Source organism: Phalacrocorax aristotelis, chromosome 15, assembly GCF_949628215.1.
Source record: "Phalacrocorax aristotelis chromosome 15, bGulAri2.1, whole genome shotgun sequence".
Lineage (NCBI taxonomy): Eukaryota > Metazoa > Chordata > Aves > Suliformes > Phalacrocoracidae > Phalacrocorax > Phalacrocorax aristotelis.
The window spans coordinates 8,794,612-8,815,115 of NC_134290.1; the positions used below are offsets into that span (position 1 = coordinate 8,794,612).

Below are 20,504 nucleotides of genomic sequence, written 5' to 3' on the forward strand. Positions count from 1 at the left end.
CCTGTGCCAGCAGAGGGGGAATACCGACTGCTTCTCAGTGTTAGCTGCTGTCCCATTTCCAGTCCCAGCCACTGACAAACGATAAGCTTGACAAGCAAATACAGGTGTTTTTTTTTATTGCTCAGTGTTCTATAAAAGCAACTGCCATCTCTTCACAAGCTGTAGTTTCTCTATAGGAGGAAATGGTCTACAAAAATGACTTTGTACTGACTGTTTGGGGGCTTGGCCGAGGGAGAATTTATTTCCCCCTATAAATTGTGTACAGTTAAATATATTATATATTTCTTATGAAAGAGCATTTCCCCTCCAGAATATGTCCCACAGGGACCTGATAAGAAATTCAAGCTATAACCCATTGCTGCTGTTCCCCCTTTTCCACTCTTGGGATTTGTTTTTGTTTTGGATTTTTTTTCTTTTGGTGGTGAATTGAAAAACATACCTAGAAGAAGCTACCAAGACTACTGTTTACAGACTGAAAAAAATACTGCTTTTATACTACTGGGATCATGAGCCATGATCCTTTTACAGATTTCCTCAACTCTTTGCTTAAAATCGGTGTCTGATGTAGATAAAGGTCAGAAGTCCTACCCTGCTTTGTCTACACACGGGACAAAATGTACAATGCCTCTTTGTGTTGCCCATCATTTTTGTACTTTTTAACTGTTCAAGAATTGCATTTATATTTTGCAATCATTGGTAATCATTACTTTAACCGCTAGTAATCTTAGATGGGATTTTTTTTTTGTTGTATATGCAGCCTTATCTGAACTTTCTTTTCCTTGATTATTCATTATTAATTTATGACTGTAGAAGATATGTATGCCTCAGCCTTCTATGGACTTAAGTGACACAACTGCAAATGATCTGCTTTAAACTGGATGGGTTTATAATTTATATAAAAGTCAGTTTCGTTACAAATCAGTACTGCTGCCTCTTTCATTTTTCTGTTTGGATGGTCTGGAAGCGACTGAAGTGTTCATCTCCCTGTCTAGCTTTGTCAGCCCCCTTGGTGTAGGCAGATTATTCTGGTGTGGGGCAAACAGAAAATCAAGTTACCTGCAAAGAGGAAGGGTGGAAAGAGGTGGTGGTGGGGGAAATGCTCATTGCTTTCCCTCTGTGGACCCGGTTCAGAGGAATGTTTGCTGGGGGAGGGACCTCGGATGGGTCTGTGCTTTGACGTGACCATCTGTCAGTCTGCTGTTTGGGCCTTCTGCGTTGAGCGCTCGCACTTGATCCTCGTGTAAAGGGGTAAGAGAAGCAAGGGCTGGCAGTGCATGATACCAAAAACTACTTGGGAGGGCAGTGCCACTGCTCTGGCAGCAGCCACCCCGCCTGCCCTGCTGCTGTGTCTGGGCACCCCACCAGCTGCTCTCCTCTCCCTGCCCATCCCAGCGCGGCCGTGGGGCTGGAGGCTGCGCTGCAAGGCCCGATCCTGCGTTCCGCCCTTCATCCCCGGCGCATTCGCTGCTGGAAGCTGCCCGCTTGGCTTTATTTCCCTGGGGGCAGCAGCCGCCCCGCCGCCACCCCGGCCCGTGGAGCCCCGCGCGCCCCACGGCGCTGCCCGCCTCCCCGGTGGGTCCCGGCGGAGGGGCGGGGCGGAACGAGGGGGCGGGGCGGCCCCCCGTCTGCGCGGTCACGTGGCGCCGGCAGCCCAGTTCCCTCCGCGCTCCGCCATGGCTGCGGCGGCCGCCGCCGCCTCCCTGCTCCTCTGCCTGCTGGGCCTGGCGCTGCCCGGCGGCAGCGCGCTGCACACCAAGGGCTCTGTGCCCCTCGACGCCATCACCTTCTACAAGGTACGGCCCGCCCGGCGGGCGCGGGCGGGGCGGGAGGCCGCTCCGGCAGCGCGGCGGCCATGTGCACTGTCGCTACTGCCGTACCAACAGGCGGGAAGGCCCCGGGGGGGTGTTGGGGGGCCGGGGGTGCGGAGCGGGCTGCGGCCGCCGAGCCCCCCACCCGACCCCATCGGCGGCGCGGGGGAGCGCCCGGCGCTGGCGGAACGGCCGAGGAGGCGGGCCCGCCGCGCCAGAGCCAATGGGAGAGCGGCAGCCGCGGCGGACAGCCAATCGGCACGGTCCAAGTGGAGCCGTGCCGCCGGGGGCCGCCAGGGCAGCGCTGCGGACGGGGGCGCGGGAGCCCGGCCCGGCCCGGCCCGGCTCGGCTGAGCCCGGCTTGGCTGGGGCCGGGTCCCCGCGCCCCCGGCCGCCCGTCAGGGAGCGGACGAGCTGCTGTCGGCTGCCGCCCGCTCCGCCCGTGCCGGTGGCCCCGGGCAGGACGGTGCAGGGGAGCGAGTCGGGGCCGCCAGCGCTCTCAGCTTGGCCCGGTTTCACTTCTTTTTTGTTTATGAAAGAGAAAGCAACAGGCTTCTGCCAGACTGAGGTCTTTCACAGTTTTTTTTTCTCTGCTAAATCACTTTAAAGTTAAGGTGTCTCCTCGAGTGTGGCAGGATTTTGACCTGAGCACCAGCGAGCGCTGTGACAGGTGTCGCAGGCCCAGCCTGAGGCAGATGGTGAGGCGCCTATGGCAAGGGGACCGTCGGATGGCAGGATTAAAGCCTGTGCTGTGGCAGTGTGAGCTGAAGAGACAACAGTAAGCTGAGCTGTTTGAAAAGTATCAGCCCTAAACTATTCAGGCATGAGCAAATACTTCTTGCCACATGCCAGCCCCCAGCTTGATTTTTCTGCTGTGACAAACCATTTTTGGTGTTTCAATGCTATGGCACTGTACAGCCCTTAGGAGCTTCCAGCTCTTCTGCAGCGAGAAGAATTTGAAGTAATTGACAGAATGCTGAAAGAGGGACTTTAAAAGACCAGCAGAGATATCAAAGCTGTCACATCTGCCATGCTCGCTTCTCACGGGGACAGTAAATAAAGCGATCAGTAGGGCCAGGACTGAAGACTTCTGTTAACTGTTGCAGTTGGCCTTGTGTCAGTGCCTGAGCAGTGCTTGCAGTGCACTTTGTAGGTGGGGACCTGTGTTGCAATCTGACCCTCCTCCCTAGAAAAAATGATTGTGCAAGGTCTTCTCCTGGAGGGAGAAAAAAAAACACAGACCAGGTGACGGATTCCATTTCCGAGCTCATTTGAAAGGGCATCACCCAAGCGGAACAAAGTTCAAAAGCAACGGCACAAGCGAAGAGGAATCAATTAAAACACGAATTCTCTGTTTACTGAACCAGTCTGGCACCTCCAGCATCTCTGCTCCCTCCCCGCGCCTCCTCTCTCAGCAAAGAGCTGTAGTTCTCATGCTGGGACGCTTCAGAATGACATTACATTTGGCCTCTATCCTCTTAATGTCCCACTGGAAATTATTTAGCTGGCTTCCTTCCAAGATGCTAATCAGATTTATAGCAGGCAAAGCATGTATAATTAAAGGCATTATCAGATCCTCCAAACCTACCACGTACCATCTTTATTATCTGGTGTAGGAACACATACATCCAAAGCTCAGTCTTTCCTCCACACTGCAGTGAGTCATTTTTGAAAGGCCATAATTATAAAATTTCCATTCTCCCTCTGCATCTACTCATGGCACAGGAAAAGAAGAATAAGCTAAAGCAACCTTAGGTCACTTAGAAATCACTCAAGTCTGAAATGCTAAAGTTTTGTCTTTTTTTTCTTCGTCTTCTTGTTTTAGGTGATTCCAAAGCATAAGTTTGTCCTTGTGAAGTTCGATACGCAATATCCATATGGTGAGAAACAAGATGAGTTTAAAAAGCTGGCAGAGAGCTCAGGCTCCAGTGAAGACCTTCTGGTGGCTGAAGTGGGAATATCAGGTGAGGAACTCCAGACAGATTAGTACAGTATGGGCTGGTGTGGAGGAAATAAAACGCACCACAATTTCTGATGACAACAGGTAATTCTGATAGTGAGAAATGGGATGGGCCCAGCCTCGTCAGACCAAAGCCCTTGCTCTGGCTGGTCACTGAGCCTCTTGCGGTCAGCGTAGGAGTGCTGCTTATCTCCCTTTGGCTGGTTAATGAAGCAAGTCAGCCCACACTGCTAAGCTGGATGCTGCCCTCCTCAGTCTAACGCTTTTTGTCTTTTTTTTTTTATTCTTTCTTTCTTTGCCAAGAGAAACCTTTTCGTCCATTTCTGGGGAACAGGCCTTATAAGAATCATGCTCTAGCCACTAGCCTGGTCAGACAAAGCAAATGTGGTCTGATTAGTTCATTGTAGCAAACCCTCTGTTTATTGCTGGTAAAGCACAGAAAGCGGTCCTTGCACTATGGCTGGTGTAACTTGATGTTCTAGTAATTGGCCTTAAGAGAAAAGCAGCGAAGGATGGATCACTGTCACCTTACTCACTCTTTTCTTTGTAGGTAGAATTAAGAATTTAAGCTTACAGGAATTGTCTAACTGGGAAGTTTTACCCACGCTGACATCTCTAAATGCAGATGGATTTAGCTAAGTAGCATAGTTGAAATCTCCTTAAGTTATTTTTCCTGTCCTCGAGAATAAATGCAATTTATGTAAGAGGAGAAAACATCTTGTAGCTTGGCATGCTCTCAGAACTAAAACGTATATACATGACATGTACACAGTCTGCACATAGATCAGGAAGAAAATCCTTTTAACTGTATAATAAAATTAAATCAATCAATAGAGGAAAACAAGGGAAAAACTGGCTATTAATCTCCTGTTAGGAGGACTGCATTTGTAGGTAGAGGTCCTGCCAATGTCTTACACTATCACAGTAACAGCAAAGCACTATTAGAATCTATTACTTCCCTTTGGAAAAACCTAGTGATGGTTTGCCTTGCAGAAGTGATTTTCTGGGTTGTTTTTATTTCAGCATACGGCATTTCTGGGCAAAGAGGTTATTAGGAAGTGCTGAAACTCTGGAGACAAATGTTTACCAGATTGTGTAGGAGAGAATCCTAATTTAATTTTTTCTTTTGATTAACATACTGTGCTTTTCTGTGTTTCATTTTCTCTTGACAGACTATGGTGATAAACTGAACACTGAGCTGGGAGAAAAGTACAAGCTGGACAAGGAGAAGTTCCCTATTTTTCACTTGTTCCAGGATGGTGACTTTGACAATCCCTTACCTTACAGTGGCCAAATCAAGGCCGGGGCTATTCAGCGCTGGCTGAAGAGTAATGGCATCTATCTGGGGATGCCAGGCTGCCTGAAAGAGTATGACATGCTGGCCAGCAAGTTTATGAGCACCACTGAGAAATCAGAACGCCAGTCCCTCCTGAAAAAGGGGCAAGAGAGTTTAGAAAAAACAAAAGAAACTGAGAAGAAGTCAGCTGAGCAATACTTGAAAATTATGAGCAAGATACTGGAGCAGGGAGAGGAGTTTGCTGCTAATGAAGTCGTCCGAATCACAAAACTGATTGAGAAGAACAAAATGAGTGATGGAAAAAAGGAGGAGCTCCAGAAAAGCCTCAATATCCTTGCTTCTTTCCTGAAGAAGAATAATGAAAAAGATGAGCTCTGATATGTTGGAGAACTTTGTACAAGCTGTGAAACACTGTCAAGAGTCCTAACCAGTTCTCCTTATGCAAGCAAACTTCCCGCTGACTTCAAGAGAGCAGCAGATTTCCTTCTGGTATTATCAGTTTAGAAGATCAAGAGGAAGTCATTCCTTAAAAACACAGTATTCTGAATATTGGAAAAATCACCTCAAAGCAAGACCAGTGTTGTGTAATACTATTCAATAACAGTGTTAAAGCAGACCAAAAAATAAGCACTAGATTGGCCTGAGCACATTCCTGGTGGTTTTTACAGCTGTTCCCTGGCAAACAAATAACAAAATTCAGTCTCACATTCCATCTTACATGTTGTAAAAGGTACAGATCAGGTGCCCCTCACATCCCCACCTTTCCCTGTTCTTAGTCTCCTTAGGTTTAATGCTCTTTAATCTACCCCTCCTACCTTTTGTTTTTGCAATAGGCCTCCTTCTCCAAGTCTTGTTCTCCTTATGTGTGACTAAGAAACCCAGAGTTTCCTTTTTCTGCCTTCTTCTTCAGTGGCTCCTGTCTCTGTTTGGCTTGAGTATCAGCCAAACGCTGGCAGGCATAGTCAAGACAGGTCCTTCACATATTAGAACTTGCCCCTCATCTTCTGGCTGGAGCAGCCATTTCAGCAAATGTTCTGCTGAAATCCTTCATGGTGCCCTGGCAGAGCGAGTGATTTGAGCTCTGAGCAAGGGCAGAGTGTCCTTGAGGTGCTATTACAGTTAGTCGTGTCAGTCTGGTAAAAACATGTTTTTTGAGAGGTATATATGAGTGAGTTTTCTTACCGCTGAAGAGCACATGCAATGCCTGTGCATTTTGCCTGTTCTTCCAGTCCAAGCTTCATCTCCTGCGTTCAGAATAAAGGGAGTGAGACCCATGACATCTGAAAGTCTCAAGCTGTAGTTCACATGAACAAAATATTTTCTCCAGCTTCATCTTCAGAAGCAATTGACACTGTCAGACTAAAGCCTGATCAGCATTTGGTAGTTTTAAGTATTTAAAAATGAGGTCTTGTAACAGGAAGCAGAAGTATTTGTGACCTTAGGAGCCTTGTCTGTGTTATTTTAATGGAGATACCTGGCCCAGGGATCAGGCCAGTCCTCGATACTGCATGTGCCGTTCATGCTGTGTGGAATTCAGATGGCCACTGGAAGATGCTGTACTCCCGATCAGGGCTATATAGTTGAAAAGGGAAACATCTTGAGTGTTTTACCTTAAGGCTACGCTTTAAGCTAAGCAAAACTGATTCCTGTGGGAGCTTTGCTGTCTTTTGAATTCTGGAGTGGGTACAAGGAGCAGGTATTGCTGCAAGATAAAGTGTGTTAATAACGCTATAATTAAAAAAGCGGTTCCAGTTAACAGCTGCTTCTTAAACTGCTTTCTAGAGAAACTGCTGCTGATCTCTGCCGTTAGAGGGGAAGGCAAATGCTGGTCAGCCAGGTGATGCCACCTAGAAGCGAAAGGAACGCCGCGGAGATGGGTTTACGAGGTGGCGGGAGGGTGTCCCTCAGGCCCGGTGGCCTCTTCCCCCTTGGGAGGGGAGGAGGAAGGACCCCTGACAGGGCGGGCGGCGGGGGCGATCCCTACGGGGCGTGTGAGGGGAGGCTTCCCGCTTGGCTCCTGAGGAGAGGGCGCTGCCTCGCTCCCGCCCAGGGCGATGTGCCAGCTGTGCGGGGCAGGGGGGAAGCTAAGCAGGGTCGCTCCGGGTCGGCTCCTGGAGGGGTGGCCGGCCGGGGATGCAGCGGCTCGGGGTGCGTGGTCCGGGGGTCCACGGTGCACCTTCCCGCCGGGGCTGGGTCGGGCTTCGCATCCCGGTGGGGATGCGCGGCGGCTGAGGCGCGGGGTTCCCCAGGACGCCGGTTCCCCCTCAGTCCCCTCTCTATGACTGGGCGCTGCCCTCAGACGGCCCCGACGGCGGGGGCCGGGCCCGGGGTGCGGGGCGGGCCGGGCGCGGGGTGGCCCCGGGGCGGAGCGCGGGCGGTCCCCGCAGCCCCGGGAGCGGTGCGGCGGCGGCGGCGGGTACCCATGGCCCTCCCGGCGGAGGCGGCCCGGCTGGACGGGAGCTGGCAGGAGGTGAGCGAGCCCCGCCGGCACGGGGAGCCCCGGGGGTCAGCGGCTGTCCCCTCTCCCGGGACCGTGCGCGCCCCTCGCCCCGCTCTGCGGCACCGGCAGCTCTGTCCGCTCCTCTCCGGGGCTGCGGGTCGGGACCGGCTCCGGCGCTCCCCGTTCCGCGGCTCCCCGCAATCAGCTCGGCTGTCTGTGGGGCGCTCCCCGCCGTGCGTGGGACCGCGGCGTGCTGAGCTCCCACCCGTCCTTCTCCCCAGGTCTACTCGGCTCTGCAGTGGATACAGTTCACCATGGCCATGCTCAGGTACAACGTGCTGCCAAACCCACGTCCCCGGGATGGAGTTACTATTGCAACGGGATTTTCTCCAGAAAAAGAGAAATCGCTTATCCCAGCGAGGGAGATGTGCTCCTGTTCCAACCTGTGCTTTGTTTTCTCAGTGTTATAGGCTCCAGCTCAATTATTGCCTACGCCGTCTTTCAAAACGCAGTGCGGTCCCCTGAGGTAAGGTCTGCGCCTCCTTTTCCCTCCGTAAGCCGAAGTGTTGGTACCTTGCCGATGGGTCATGCGTGTAGTAAAGACCCCCGTGGTTGAGGCACTCTGCTAGGAGGGACTTCAGGCTTGTGTGGTTAGACCTTGTTTAACAGCTGGGAGGCAAAGGGCTTGCCGAGAGTTTTGCCTTTTGTCTGTGATATGAGTTAAAGGGACTGACCTGGAACTGCACCCATGCAGGAAGAAGCAAGTTCCTTAGCCCCGCGCTTTCTGCCTCTCCGGGAAACTGCTCCAGTTGTTCAGACACATCCTGGGAACAGGGATTTGTTAGGGTGTCCTCCTCTGCGGGGCAAAACGCCTGGAGAGGTGAGCTGTGCACAAAGCTGCTGAAGTGCAAATTGGAGATGGCCCTGTAGGAAATGTATTTACGGTGTCGTCTTCAGGTATTTCTGAGTAGTTTTTCTAGGCAGGTGCGCTATCAAAACTGCTGCAAAGTTCAGGCAAAAAGAGACCAGGCTGAAAAGCAGGTTTTTGTGCTGGGCTCCACAGTGGCGCTTTGGCAGATTTACCCTGCCTGCGCGCAGGAGCCACAAACGTTTCTAATGCTGAAGCAGTGGGACTCAAATGCAAACTTCCCTCATGGTGGGACTGTCCGCATGTGCACTGCAGATTTGACACAAATGCAGTGCCTGGCATGTCCTGAGTGCATCACACGTCCAGGTCCTGTGTGCAGGGAATCCTGCATGTTTGGGATGTATCAGGCGTGCTGAGCAGGTGGCTGGCACATGTGCAGTAGCCATAGACCTCCATCCCAAGCCTGCCAGGCTTTTGCCATCCACACACAGCCTCTCTGTCTGCCCAGGACTTACCAGAGGCAGCGCACAGAGCTGATCTGTGTGAAGGTGGGGTTTGTTGTCCAGGGTTTGCAGATGTCTGGCAGCCTGGTCTGTTGACCATGCAGATAACAGGTTACTGCTAAGACCAGTAGGACTGTAGAGCCGGCAGCTATGTTGTAAAAAAGCTGTATTTATACTTCCCTCATCTTCCATGTTCTTTGTACCTCATGGGTTTGATCTGCAGCCCAGAGAACTGGACTTCCAGGGAATGCAGTGAGTTATCCCCAGAGAAGGAAGGCATGCAGTTAAGCTAACAACTGTCACATCGTTGGATGAAGCAGGGTGGGGAGGAGAACATGAGCCCAGGGTTGCAGGGCAAATCTGTACCCCTTACAACATGCAGGGCACTCTTGCTCCCAGGCAGCCAGCCTCTTCGAAACGATCTGCCCAGCACATCAAGAACAAGCTGTGGAGATCTCTGTCCATTCCCAGGGAGGAACGAAGGCTGGGACTTCACCTTAGTGGTGAGATGGAAAACCTGCCTGAGCTTGTGCCGCACAAGGTGCATCAAAGGCTTCCTCTGCCACATCTCCTGCACCTGGAGAGCTCCAGACATGGTTCTCTCCTGGGGTCCTCCACTCTGGTATGATATGGAGCTGGGTTTGGCAGGTGTCCTAGTGTGACTCAGCAGCCTCGACCCGTTTACTTCCATGGCCAGAAGAAGGCTGCATTACTCAGGAGCTCTCCTGCTATTAGTCATATGATGTGGCTGTGGCTTGGGAGCTGCACTCTAGCTGCTCGTGAGCCACACATGGCTCCAGGTCACAGATGGATCCTTCCTCCTCAAGGGATACCAGATGTTTCTGCTCAGATTATTTCTGCAAATCCGGATAGGAGGATGGATACCAGCTGGCGTGCCTTGTCTGCAGCAGGCTTCCAGGCTCTTGTTCTGCTGCCAAGTGAGACATGTTGCTGGTGTTTCAAAAGCGGCAAGATCTTCACTGACTTCCCCATCGCCTTGTCCCCATGTTTCTGGTCTCAAGTGGAAATTTGTAAACAAAGGGGCTGGAAGAGATCCATATCGAAGCTTGCCACAAAGAGTTTATTCCCTGAGTCATGAGGCTCCAGAGCAAAATGTTTAAAAATAAACAGCTCTGGAGGCTGGGAGGAGAACAATGTTATAAACACTTCCCCTCCTGCCCTCAGCCTAGGAAATCAAATATTGCATTCTTGAAGCTTGTTTTCTGTCTCTACAGGGTCAATAAAACTCTTCAGCCTAAGCTAAATCATTCAGAAGAGACGAACAATGGCAAGCAATGACCAAAGAATTTCCTCTGTCATGTCAACAGGTTCTGTGCAGGCAGATGTCCCTGGACAGTGGCCAGACAGAGCTAAATCAACACATATACTCCAGCCTGGCAGCTCATCTGATTTGTTACGTCTTTACATTCCCTTCCTCTATTTTATAAATACCATTTGTTTTTTTTCTCTTTTTCCCTTTTGCAAGGTTGAGCCATGATGCCTTTCACTTACCACTATATCACCTACTTCTTTATTTAGGTCTGTGCCAGAGTTGCTCCTCAACCAAACAGTGGTGCCCTGCTCCAGGGACACCTGTTGCTAGAGAAATGGGTCTCCTGTTTGATTGCAAAAGTTGCTTCTTTGCTTATTTTGGAGCTGCTTGGTTTTAACCTGCCGTGCTCACAAACTGGATGATGTTCCCAGCCTTTCATGTCTATGACCGCCTGCCAGGGCTTCAGTTCTACACCAGCAAGGAAAAGCCTGGGTTTTTTTTTAAAAAAAAAAATCATAAATGCAATGACCTACAAACTAACTCCAGATATTTGGCTAGCAAGAGCAATGTTATTTACCATGTTTCTGGGTTGGATGGTACAAATATGGAACTGGAGGGACAAGGATGTTGGAGGAGAGAAATCCTGCAGAAGGCAAAGGACCTGCTGCGCAGCTGCATGGCAGTGGGGGGCCCTGGAAGACACCAGGCAGATCTCTCTCAAACTGTGGCACAAGGACAGATCTGGTTCAATCAGCTCTACCTTACCACTTATCAACCTTACTAAGCTCTTTCTTGTTGCTCACAGGAACAAGACAAGTATCACAAAACGCAATGGGAATATCACACAATGCAATGGGTGGCAAACATTTACTTAAAGGGCAATATTGAGGCAAATCTTACCCAAAGTTCAGCTGCATGAAAAAAATCTTAAAGTCAAGGCCTCCTGAAATGTTTCCATGCTGTGTTTAGCATTATATTTTCCTGGAGGGGGAAAAAAAAAAAAGCCATCATTTTCTCTCCAGGATGCCTAAAATTAGGTACTGAAGACTACAATTAGGAATCTAGATAATTAAGCTGCTTTTCCAGAGCGTCTGCTCTCCCACTAACAAAGAAACTGGGGGCCAGAATTTTGCACAGATTTTTTTCCTACAGTGTTTACAGTCCTTTTGGCCAGTGCATGCAAACTGGAAATGGGCTGGAAACTGCCATTAGAGGAGTCACAACTCCGTCCAGCAGAGACTAGTGGCTCTCATAGAGAAAATTAATCTGGCATGTAAAATAGCTTCAGCCTTAGTCACCAACTGAAATGGCATGAAACACCTATGAAAAATGTCTGTTTCAAGTTATTTCAGACCTGCAAAAGGGTTTGTGTTTACCAAAAGTTTTATTTCTCTATCAGCTGATTTAACAAATAACATCATTTCTCCCTGCCAACATGTCTCATTCTACAGAACTGTAACATTCTGGATCTTGGAAATATTTTCTGTAAGATTTGATGCTGCTCTTGGATCCTGGGGCATTGCTAGTGGCAGAAAGGGTGATTAGGGTGGCGTATCTGCATTGAAACAGCTCCCAAGAGCAAGAATCACCATGGCTTTTGCGTGCTAGGAGAGTTGCCCTACCAGAAGAGCTGGGGGGATGAAAGTGTATCTAGATGAGGGGGTAAAGCAGCTGCTGTAGGTGGTCACGGGAGTGTTGTGGCTGTCGCTCAGACCTGCTGACCAATTTCACTTTTCTCAGGTTCGTCCACTTTTCTACCTAAGCCTCTCTGACCTATTTCTGGGCATGTGCTGGCTCACTGGGGCACTTCTCTATAGCACACCAACCTCCAAGCAGGATCTCATCTGCTATAACCTGCAAACGACAGGACAAGTGAGTAGCTTTGGCACAACCATTCATGTTGTTACTGTGCACCCTTTGCTGTAATTAGCTTTGCTGGTGATCAGAGCGTGGCCATGGGGGACTGGTTCTAGACAGGCTTTGGCAGAGACTCCCCGTGTGAACCTGACTTACCAAATCTCTTCGCCTTGTGTGAAAAACAGAGATAAAGATGCTTGGTTTTAGGTACATCTGGTTTGTGAGAGGCAATGAGGAAGGCAAAGAGAGCATGGGATTTTGTGGTTGCCACATTTAGGTTGCTTGTGTAAAGCTAGTAGATGGGTCTTAATCTATTTCCTGTTGGACCTGTGCCAATGATGAGCTCTGTGCCTCTCACACGGCAGCTTTTCTATTCCTCTTCATGCTTCCTCCATCCTGGGCAGGAACAGACACATTCTGCAATTTGCTTGAGCTCAGACTTAAAACATGATTCATACAAACAGCCCTGCTCTTGCTGATCTGGCCCTATCCTCTTTCAAACAATCCCAAGGATGCTCAGGGGCTGCTCCATCAGCGCAAGCTCAGCCCCATGCACCAGCGAGTCGGCTGCTTTCCAGCTGATTCTGTGTGCTGGAGACTAATTGGAGCGGAGTGAGTGAAATACCGTTTTCCTGACAGTTTGCTTTTTGTCCCACCGAGTTCCCATTTCAGCATTAGGCTTTGCAAATCACTGTTCTCATAAAACTCTGCAGGATACGGCCAAGCTTGGGCCAGAACAGCAGTTCACAAGCAGTGATCTCTGGGGGAAACTGTTTCCTTTCAAAGGACCCACAAAAACATGGCTGGGAAGAGCAAGTGGTTGTTGGGAGCCTTGATGTGTGTTGTGTGGGCTCAGGCAACATCCTGGGAGCATGATGGTAGCCGCAGATGGGAACTGAAATGCCCTCGCTGAGGAGCAGCATCCAAAGCCGGAGAGGCTCTCTGTGTACCTCAGAGAGGGCAGGGAAGTAGCTGCGTGTGCAGTATGGAAGTGTTCACACTGTTGTGTCTGGGGATGGGTGCCTGCAGCCCAAGGTTGCTTCAACAGCTGTTCTTGTGGGTAAAACTCTAATACTCATGATGGCAAGAGCAGCTGTTCCTCTCCTGGCTTATGTCTGCTTCCTCTAGCTCCCCTGTGCCACTGTGGAAGCACCACAATATGTTCACATCGAGAGAGAAAACAGCGGGGTGTGTGTAACTTGGCCACTTGGGAATGATGCAGAACAATATCAGAGATCTTTTTTAGGTGACGGTACAGGGAAAAATTAGAAGAGCTTGGTAGAGGATTTTCAGAGCCAGAAGGTTGAAGGATCATGTGGGACTGAGGGTGTTCTGAGCTGTTTCCCTTGCAGCTTTGCCTGGGGGACAGTTCTTAATGCTGGTGTGATCTTTTTGTGGCCTGGAGAAGACAGGTTGCACTGCTAGAGGACAATTAGGCTTGATATAGACAATGCACCATAATTTCTCAGCAGAGACACTGAGACCATGCTATGCTCCCATGCACTCCTGGCTCTTTTCTGCCCTTGCTTTTCCAGCTTGTGTCCATGCTTCTCAGGGACACCAGCAAGGGTTGGGGGCAAGGTGGGAGCTTTACTTTCAGACTGGGATAGGCAGCATGGGTAGACAGAGCTGGCATTGGGCAAGTCCTTACAGGACTTTCCTTTGCCTCAGCCTGGGTGCAGTGGTGGGGTGTGCAGGGTGCCTGCCACATCCCAGCCTCAGCCACAGGGTCACTGGCCTTCTCTCCCGCATGCCACCAGCAGACCACCCCTGGCAGGGCAACTACCAGGGTGGCAGAGCCAGCTTGCGTCTGGCAAGAGCTGTTGCTGCTGTTTGCTCTGGAAGAAATTAAAACAAACGGAGCACTTGCCATAGCAACTGTGCCTGCATGGTGCACGTGACGCAGTGCAGGACACCTTCTTACTAAACACCCCAGCAACGCCCTTGCATGGTGGGAACACCTTGTGCATAAGTAGGAGCCAGTAACAGGTTTAACCAGCAGCTTCTGCAGAGCATAAGTGATCTGTAACCGAACGAAATGGGTAAATGTCTCCGGGCCCCATTATGCCCGTGCTTTGCAGAGAAGTCTCGCAAGGGTTGCGTTCCTGGGTGTCTCATAAATACATGGGACTTCTTTGCACACAAACACCTGGGAGGTGTAAAATGCACTGAATGACAAGGACAGGCTCAGGACTGCTCAGCAGTGGCATCTGCAGATGGCAGCCCTTGGAGACACACCACAGGCCATGCGATGTGGTTGTTCTCAAGGGATTGCCTTAGGACCAGGACAGTATTTTGCCTTATTCAGCCTGTTTACCATCACATTATCACCAAGGGCTGACATGGCAGTGGATGGAACTCCCTTAACATCCATACTGTGTCGTAAAGGAGGAGATTGCTTTGTTTCTTGGACTTCCCTTGTTTCAGCCCCAGACGTTTGGTTGATGTTAAATGTAAATACTGCTCCCTTCTGCTGTCTCTTGACTTTGTTCTCTCCTCCATGCCTTGCCTTTGCATTACAATAATAAAGTCCAGAACAGAGATTATGGTTATAATTGCACAATTCCCCCACATTCTTCCAGTTCAGTTCCAGTGGCCTAATAATGTCCTGGCAGGCTTCGCTCGTGCTGGTGAGCACAATGGGGAGCCACAGAAGTGTTATAATGAGGGACTCTCATGTCTCCCAGCCCCTGCTTTATCTCCTCATGGTGAGTACTGCAGGGTTGCCCCGAAGCTGGCTCTCAGGAGAGCAGAACTCTCTTCACTTTCTGCTGGCAACTTCACACGTGGCTTTTGGTTCCCTCTTCCAAAAAAGAAGGCAGTGCTGATGTTTTGTGAGCCTCTCTAAGGCATTTTGTAGTGCAAGAGAACGATCTTTGTGGACTGTTTTGATGACCTTCCCTGAAAGTAATTGAAGAAGGGCAACAAACCCTCATTAAACCTTGTCTAATGAGCTGGAAAGTCACTGTAATGTTCCTGCTGTAATGTGGCAGCCCCTTGGACTCAACTTCCTGAGGCAGCCAAGAGCATTTGCAATCTCAGTGAAGGAGACCAAGTTTATTTAGTGACTGCTTTCCCAGACTTAGGTGATACCAGGGCAGCCAACTTGTGCTCCTTGCCTCTTTGGCAAAGGATAGCAAATCCACTGAAAAATTCACTGGTCCTGCCCTTCCTCTTTGCCTTTGCCGCTGAAGCATGTGTTTCCTGTAGCAAACACAGCACGCTTATATAGTATGATTAGGCAGCGCTATTTATACTTGACTGCCTGGAGCAACCATGGATTCAGAAACAAATGCAAGAAGAATGGGGGGGTGTTTACAGGAACTTCTACATATTTGGTCTCAACTCAAGCTGGAATTGAGGACTGTGAAACTCTGTAGGAAACAGTGTTCTGCATCTTTTCTTTCCTCCTTTTTCCCATGGAGAGAAAAGGGCTCTTGGGATGTTAACTCAGGCTTAGTGCAGATATTCTCCGACCCCACTTTCCTCTTTAAATATACTGTTGTTATCTGCTTCTGTGAATTCACTGTGTAGTGAGCTCATTATGTGAGAAGCAAATCTACGTCCCATATCTGTGTTGTGTTTCCTAATGGATGTAGCATAGAGAAAGTAAAAGTGCTTTTGTGCCCTTTGTTCCCAGGATTTGGGCCAGAAAATGAGCCAAGTCACAAAGATTTGTATTTTCAAGACAGTCTGCTGTCATTAGTTCTCCTGTCCCTGATTTGGGGCCAAAGTGAACCTGCCTTTGTGCAGTCTAAGGTGGGAACTCCTCCTCCTCTACCTGGCTCTTCCCGGTTGGTCTCCCACTGCAACCCAGTAGACATGAGCACTGGGGCTGTGCAGGGACCCTCACCTTTGGCAGTGCACTATGCTGTTTAGCATCCTGCCTCTGGCCTATGTGCTTTGGGTTCATCAGCGATGAACTAAAAGTGTTACAGAAACTATTATTATAGCACTGAAATACTATTATTATAGGACTGAAATACCATTTGTATTTCTCAGATGTTCTGTGTGGCCTCTTTTCTATACACTGTCAACTACACCTGGCATCTGTACATGGACCTAAAGATGAAATACAATCAGAACCTTCACAGGGTGCCCTCCCAGGTGAGTAGGACTGACATGCAACAACTGTTGGGTACCAAGGTCTGACTGCAGGGTTCTGGTGGGATTTAGGAGGTGCAGACATAACAGTATATCCCACCACAAGGACTTTGAAGGCCCTTCTGCCCCACTGCTGTATGAATTGACATATCTTGCCCACTGAGGTCAGCAGAGTTACACCTAGGTCTGCTGAGGGCTCTCAGTGAAAGATTAGGCTTGCAAGACTAAAGCAGGCAAAGGCCAATGGCAGTGTACGTCTCAGAGGAGAGAAAGCTCAGGACTGGGTATTGGTGAAGTTCTAACTGCAGTTAGAAGGAGAGCAATTTGCACCAGCTCAGTAACTGGTTTGTTGCTGTCACTGCCTTCTGCCAGTGCGTGGCAGAGGGGACATGAAAGCAGAGGGTGCATGGACAGCCTGAAACTAAGAACCGACAATTTCTGTCCTTCCCAGGTACCATAGAGTGTTCGAGAGCGTCTGTAACTATTCTAAGAGTTTGAGACAGGAGGTGTGACGGAAGTGAGCTAGTGATAAAAGGACAAGTTGACTCTGTGAACAGTGGCCAGTCCTCACTTCATCATCACTGGCCTTTACAAAAGCCCTTTGGGGAGCCAGTGTAATCGCTGGGAACCGAGGGACAAGGACATAGTACTCAGAAAAATACGCTCTGTGTTGCAGGCTAAACAAACACTTCACATACCTCATGACCAAAATCTCTCCTTGCAGTTGTTTCATTCCTCACACCTGGCTAAACAGCGAGGCACCACCATTGCTGTAACCAGTGTGTTGCTCCTGATGTATTGCTGCAAGATGACAGATTCCTTATGCGACTCTTCCCATTGAACCCATCAGCTCCATTTCCATATATAGCCTTTTTCTTCCCCACACATTTGCTCTGCACAGCAAACTTTGTATCCCAGATATTCCACCTATTGGTTCAGGAGCAGCAGGCTGGGCAGATCAGCCTGTATTTCAAGGGCTCTTGTCTGTACGTTTTGGATCCACTTGTAGGAGTGGTTTCCTTCTTGCTGGACTCCCATTCAAAATACAACACTTAATTTCCCACCACTACAGCTGTACCCACATTGTATTGTCATAGCTGGTGTGTGGATGCCACCTGCAAATGTACATTTCCCGGTGAGCAGATACCAGGAGACTCCAAATTGCCTGCATTTCTTCACCAGAACATGAAGTTTCTGAGGAACGGGGCCAGGTTAAGTGAATAAGCAGAATAAAAAATGAGTAAGTTACACCAGAGGCTCATCAAGTGTCTGCTCCTTGCGCAGTTCCAAGTTCCCTTCTCAAATCCTCGAGTCTTGAAGGAGAACAAGGCAGTAAGTGGGTGGAAGCGTCAGTTGTTTCTGTTGCAAATCAGCACAGACTGAACTCAGCAGTGTTGAATCAGTGCAAAATGGAAACAAACGTTTGTGCTCAGTCTGGGGATTAATCATTTGAAGAACCCTCAGCTGCTGAAGTGCTCCCTGGGAGCTGGTTCCTGTGAACCAGTGGCTGTATGGAAATGATAATTTAATTAAGCTCTTTGGATTTTGCAGGTTGTAGATTATGCGAGTTGCATTGGCCGAATAGCAATAATCTCGTCTAGGTAAGATTTAATCCTCTCTGGCAGAATTATGTGGTTTTGGTAAACTGTAGTGTGCCAATCTCTGCTTCCTACTTATTTTGAAGCAAGTTTTACTAAAACCTGTAAAGCTTATCAGTAACAACAGAGTGACCTAACAAACTCAGAGTAAGAGGTTTTGGATGTAAGGGCTTTTCTCCAACCAAATTAGTTATAATTATGTTAACTATATGCTGTTTTTCAGAAAGTAGTCCTTTTACCAATGTATTGCATGCATGAATGAAAGTGCAGAAGTTAGTAAAGCTGGTAAAATACTCTTCCAGAGAAGTCTCAATAAAAACAATTTTTAAGTCCTCTATAGTGACAGGAGAAAAACCTGTGTTTGGTTGGGGATGGGAGCAGTGCAGTGCAGTAACTAATAGCTGTGCCGTTGTCCTTTCTCCTCATAGCCTGATCCCTTTCCTTCTCATGGTGCCTGTGTTTTGCCTGGGCAACAGCAGTAATTGCTACCAGAACTTCAGCCAGAAGCATGGGTAAGCTTCACGCCTCTCTCTGAAACAGCCCCACTGCATATGAGTCATGGCAGGAGCTCAGGCTGTTCCCTTTCTTCCCACAGATGTCTCTTAATGCACGCAGAAATAGCCATGCCCTCCAATGAGCCACAAACCCTGAGTGGGTCTGTTTGCCGTGCGATATATTTCTATGGCATTGGGGTCTTCCTCATTTCCTTTCTGATCTGCTTCATAGCCATTCTGGTAAGAAACCTAGTCCTTGCACACTAACCATTGCACCTAGACAGTCAGTGTGAGATGATTTGCCCTTTTTCGTCTTTTGCTTGGGGTGGTACCAGTGGCTAGGCAATGTCAGGGGAAGAACTGTGCTGCTTCCCTTTTCAGAGGAGCGGCAGGGGAGTAAAAATATCATTGTGCCACCATGTAAAGCCATCTGGAGTCCTGTGTTCTGTCAACTCATCCCAAAAAGGATTTAGCAGGTAGAGAAGGCTCAGAGCACGGCAGCAGAGATCACCTACTGCATGGGCCAACAAGAGCCCAAATCAGTTCAGTCTTCATTTCAGAAAAGGTCATGTACAAAGCAACTGCTCTTCCCCAGGGAGCACACTGTTGCGTGAAAAGGTTTGATAGACTGAAATGGGATGCTCTGTCCTAGATGAATAAGCCAGATCAGAGCATGTGCACAAAGTACAAACAATGATGTACGCTTGTTCTTTTTTAGGTTATACTCAGTCAAGCCCGAGGTTTGTACAAAAGGTTTGTAAACTCCACAGGATTCCTGGGGGATCAGCAGTGGGCCATGATTAAGATGGTGGAACAACGAGTGGTTTTTTACCCCATTGCATTCTTCTGCTGCTGGGCCCCAGGTTAGCAGAGAGCAGAGTTATTTTCTCACCATTCTCCTAAGACATAGTGCCTGGCAATGAACTCCAAGGAGCTGGACTTAAATACCCTCTTGTCTGTCCCTTTTCACAGCTGTCCTCCTTGGAACACTGAAGCTGGCAGTGTCAACAAACAGCAAAATCTACATGGCTTTTCTAATTCTACAGGTAAATGTCTTCCTCTGCAACCTCCTATGTTTTGCCTTCTCTGCTTGAACAGAAAAATGAGTGTTTGCCTGTTTGTAATCTCTGCTAGACAAAGCATGTTTGTAGCCACAAAGACCTAAGTCTGATTGATTTATGCTTTTGGTTGGCAAAGATCTTTGTTAGTTGTTTTATGTTTTTCACAGGCCTGAAAAGGTGTCAGTAACCAAAATCACAGCACCACAGAAACTGTAGAAATAGGACTAGAAGGGATCCCCAGAAATCAGTTAGTTTATTCCCTTTCTATGAAACCCTCCAAATGCAGTTCCTCCATGACACTTATCCAGCTGCTTGATGTGCCTGAGGCAGCATTTAGGAAAGATTATTAAAATAACGGTGAGATTCCTGTATTATGTGAGAATGCAAGTAGCTAAAATCATGCTGGAAGCAGGAGGCTTGGCATAACATGCCAGGTTTGACAGCCTGGTAGGGAGCCGTGCAGTGCTGGCTGACAAGAGAGCCCTGATCTCCCCTGTGGTCTCTCCCAGGCTCTGACAGCAGCTTCCCAGGGGTTTCTGAACTGCATCGTGTATGGCTGGACACAGCACATCTTCCTCTCCCTCAAACGCAATGCCTGCCGGGACATTGACACTCAGACTCCTCTCTTGCGCTCCCAGAAGAAGTTCTACGCCAGCACGCTCCCCACCAGCCCACTGAACGCAGAGGGGTCCACGACCACCCTGCTCTGATGAATCCCTGCATCGAAGGAGAACAGGCAGCATCCTAACGAGACCTCGCCTTATTTTAGCAATGTCAGCCAGAGCCGGTATTGGGCTATCTGCTGCGAACTGTCTTGCCAGCAGCAAAGTTAGCTGTAGTGCTGGAGGAGCTTGAGCAGAGCTGTTGAAGACAGACACTTTCAGTGAAGATAGTTATTTATTTTACAGGTTTGTATGGATTGTAAATGGATTCTTTAAACATGGTAAATCTTTAGTACAGACTTTCTCCTTATGGAAATATCTCTAGAAATGCAGCAAATTATATGTAACAGCTCAGAGATCTGGTAGAGCCCCTTTGAGGGTAGGTGGTCAAAGGACGTTTTACTTCTCTAAGTATTTGCCATTACAAATTAACAGTAAAGCAAAGGTGAATATTTTTCAATCTCCGACTTTTAATTCACTATAAAAATAAGAACATGTACTGTGCTAACAGCCAACTGCAAGGAATGAAAAATTACAAAGTAACATAAAAAAAATGAGGGCTCACTTCTGTGCCTCGAC

General features: G+C 48.8%; 2 protein-coding genes across 2 annotated transcripts; both read left to right on the top strand.

Moving 5' to 3' along the window:
- The first annotated feature begins 1,633 nt into the window (after positions 1 to 1,633).
- On the top strand, positions 1,634 to 6,821 carry ERP29 (endoplasmic reticulum protein 29). Its single transcript, XM_075109892.1, has 3 exons — positions 1,634 to 1,793; positions 3,634 to 3,772; positions 4,941 to 6,821. Exons 1-3 carry the CDS (start codon positions 1,674 to 1,676, stop codon positions 5,441 to 5,443), a joined length of 762 nt encoding a protein of 253 aa, XP_074965993.1. The 5' UTR covers positions 1,634 to 1,673; the 3' UTR covers positions 5,444 to 6,821.
- A 607-nt stretch (positions 6,822 to 7,428) lies between these two features.
- Positions 7,429 to 20,381, top strand: TMEM116 (transmembrane protein 116). Its single transcript, XM_075109893.1, has 11 exons — positions 7,429 to 7,535; positions 7,787 to 7,833; positions 7,968 to 8,031; positions 11,890 to 12,021; positions 16,009 to 16,113; positions 17,662 to 17,711; positions 18,137 to 18,220; positions 18,304 to 18,442; positions 18,921 to 19,065; positions 19,175 to 19,248; positions 19,773 to 20,381. The coding sequence occupies exons 1-11, from the start codon at positions 7,488 to 7,490 to the stop codon at positions 19,971 to 19,973; spliced, it is 1,089 nt and encodes a 362-aa protein (XP_074965994.1). The 5' UTR covers positions 7,429 to 7,487; the 3' UTR covers positions 19,974 to 20,381.
- The last annotated feature ends 123 nt before the right edge of the window (positions 20,382 to 20,504 follow it).

Coding starts and splice junctions, on each gene's coding strand:
- TMEM116 (XM_075109893.1), top strand. CDS start 7,488: ATGGCCCTCCCGGCGGAGGCGGCCCGGCTGGACGGGAGCTGGCAGGAG. Junction 7,834..7,967: donor TTCACCATGGCCATGCTCAG/GTACAACGTGCT, acceptor TTGTTTTCTCAG/TGTTATAGGCTCCAGCTCAA. Junction 19,066..19,174: donor CTTCTGCTGCTGGGCCCCAG/GTTAGCAGAGAG, acceptor CCCTTTTCACAG/CTGTCCTCCTTGGAACACTG.
- ERP29 (XM_075109892.1), top strand. CDS start 1,674: ATGGCTGCGGCGGCCGCCGCCGCCTCCCTGCTCCTCTGCCTGCTGGGC. Junction 1,794..3,633: donor ACGCCATCACCTTCTACAAG/GTACGGCCCGCC, acceptor TTCTTGTTTTAG/GTGATTCCAAAGCATAAGTT. Junction 3,773..4,940: donor GGCTGAAGTGGGAATATCAG/GTGAGGAACTCC, acceptor TTCTCTTGACAG/ACTATGGTGATAAACTGAAC.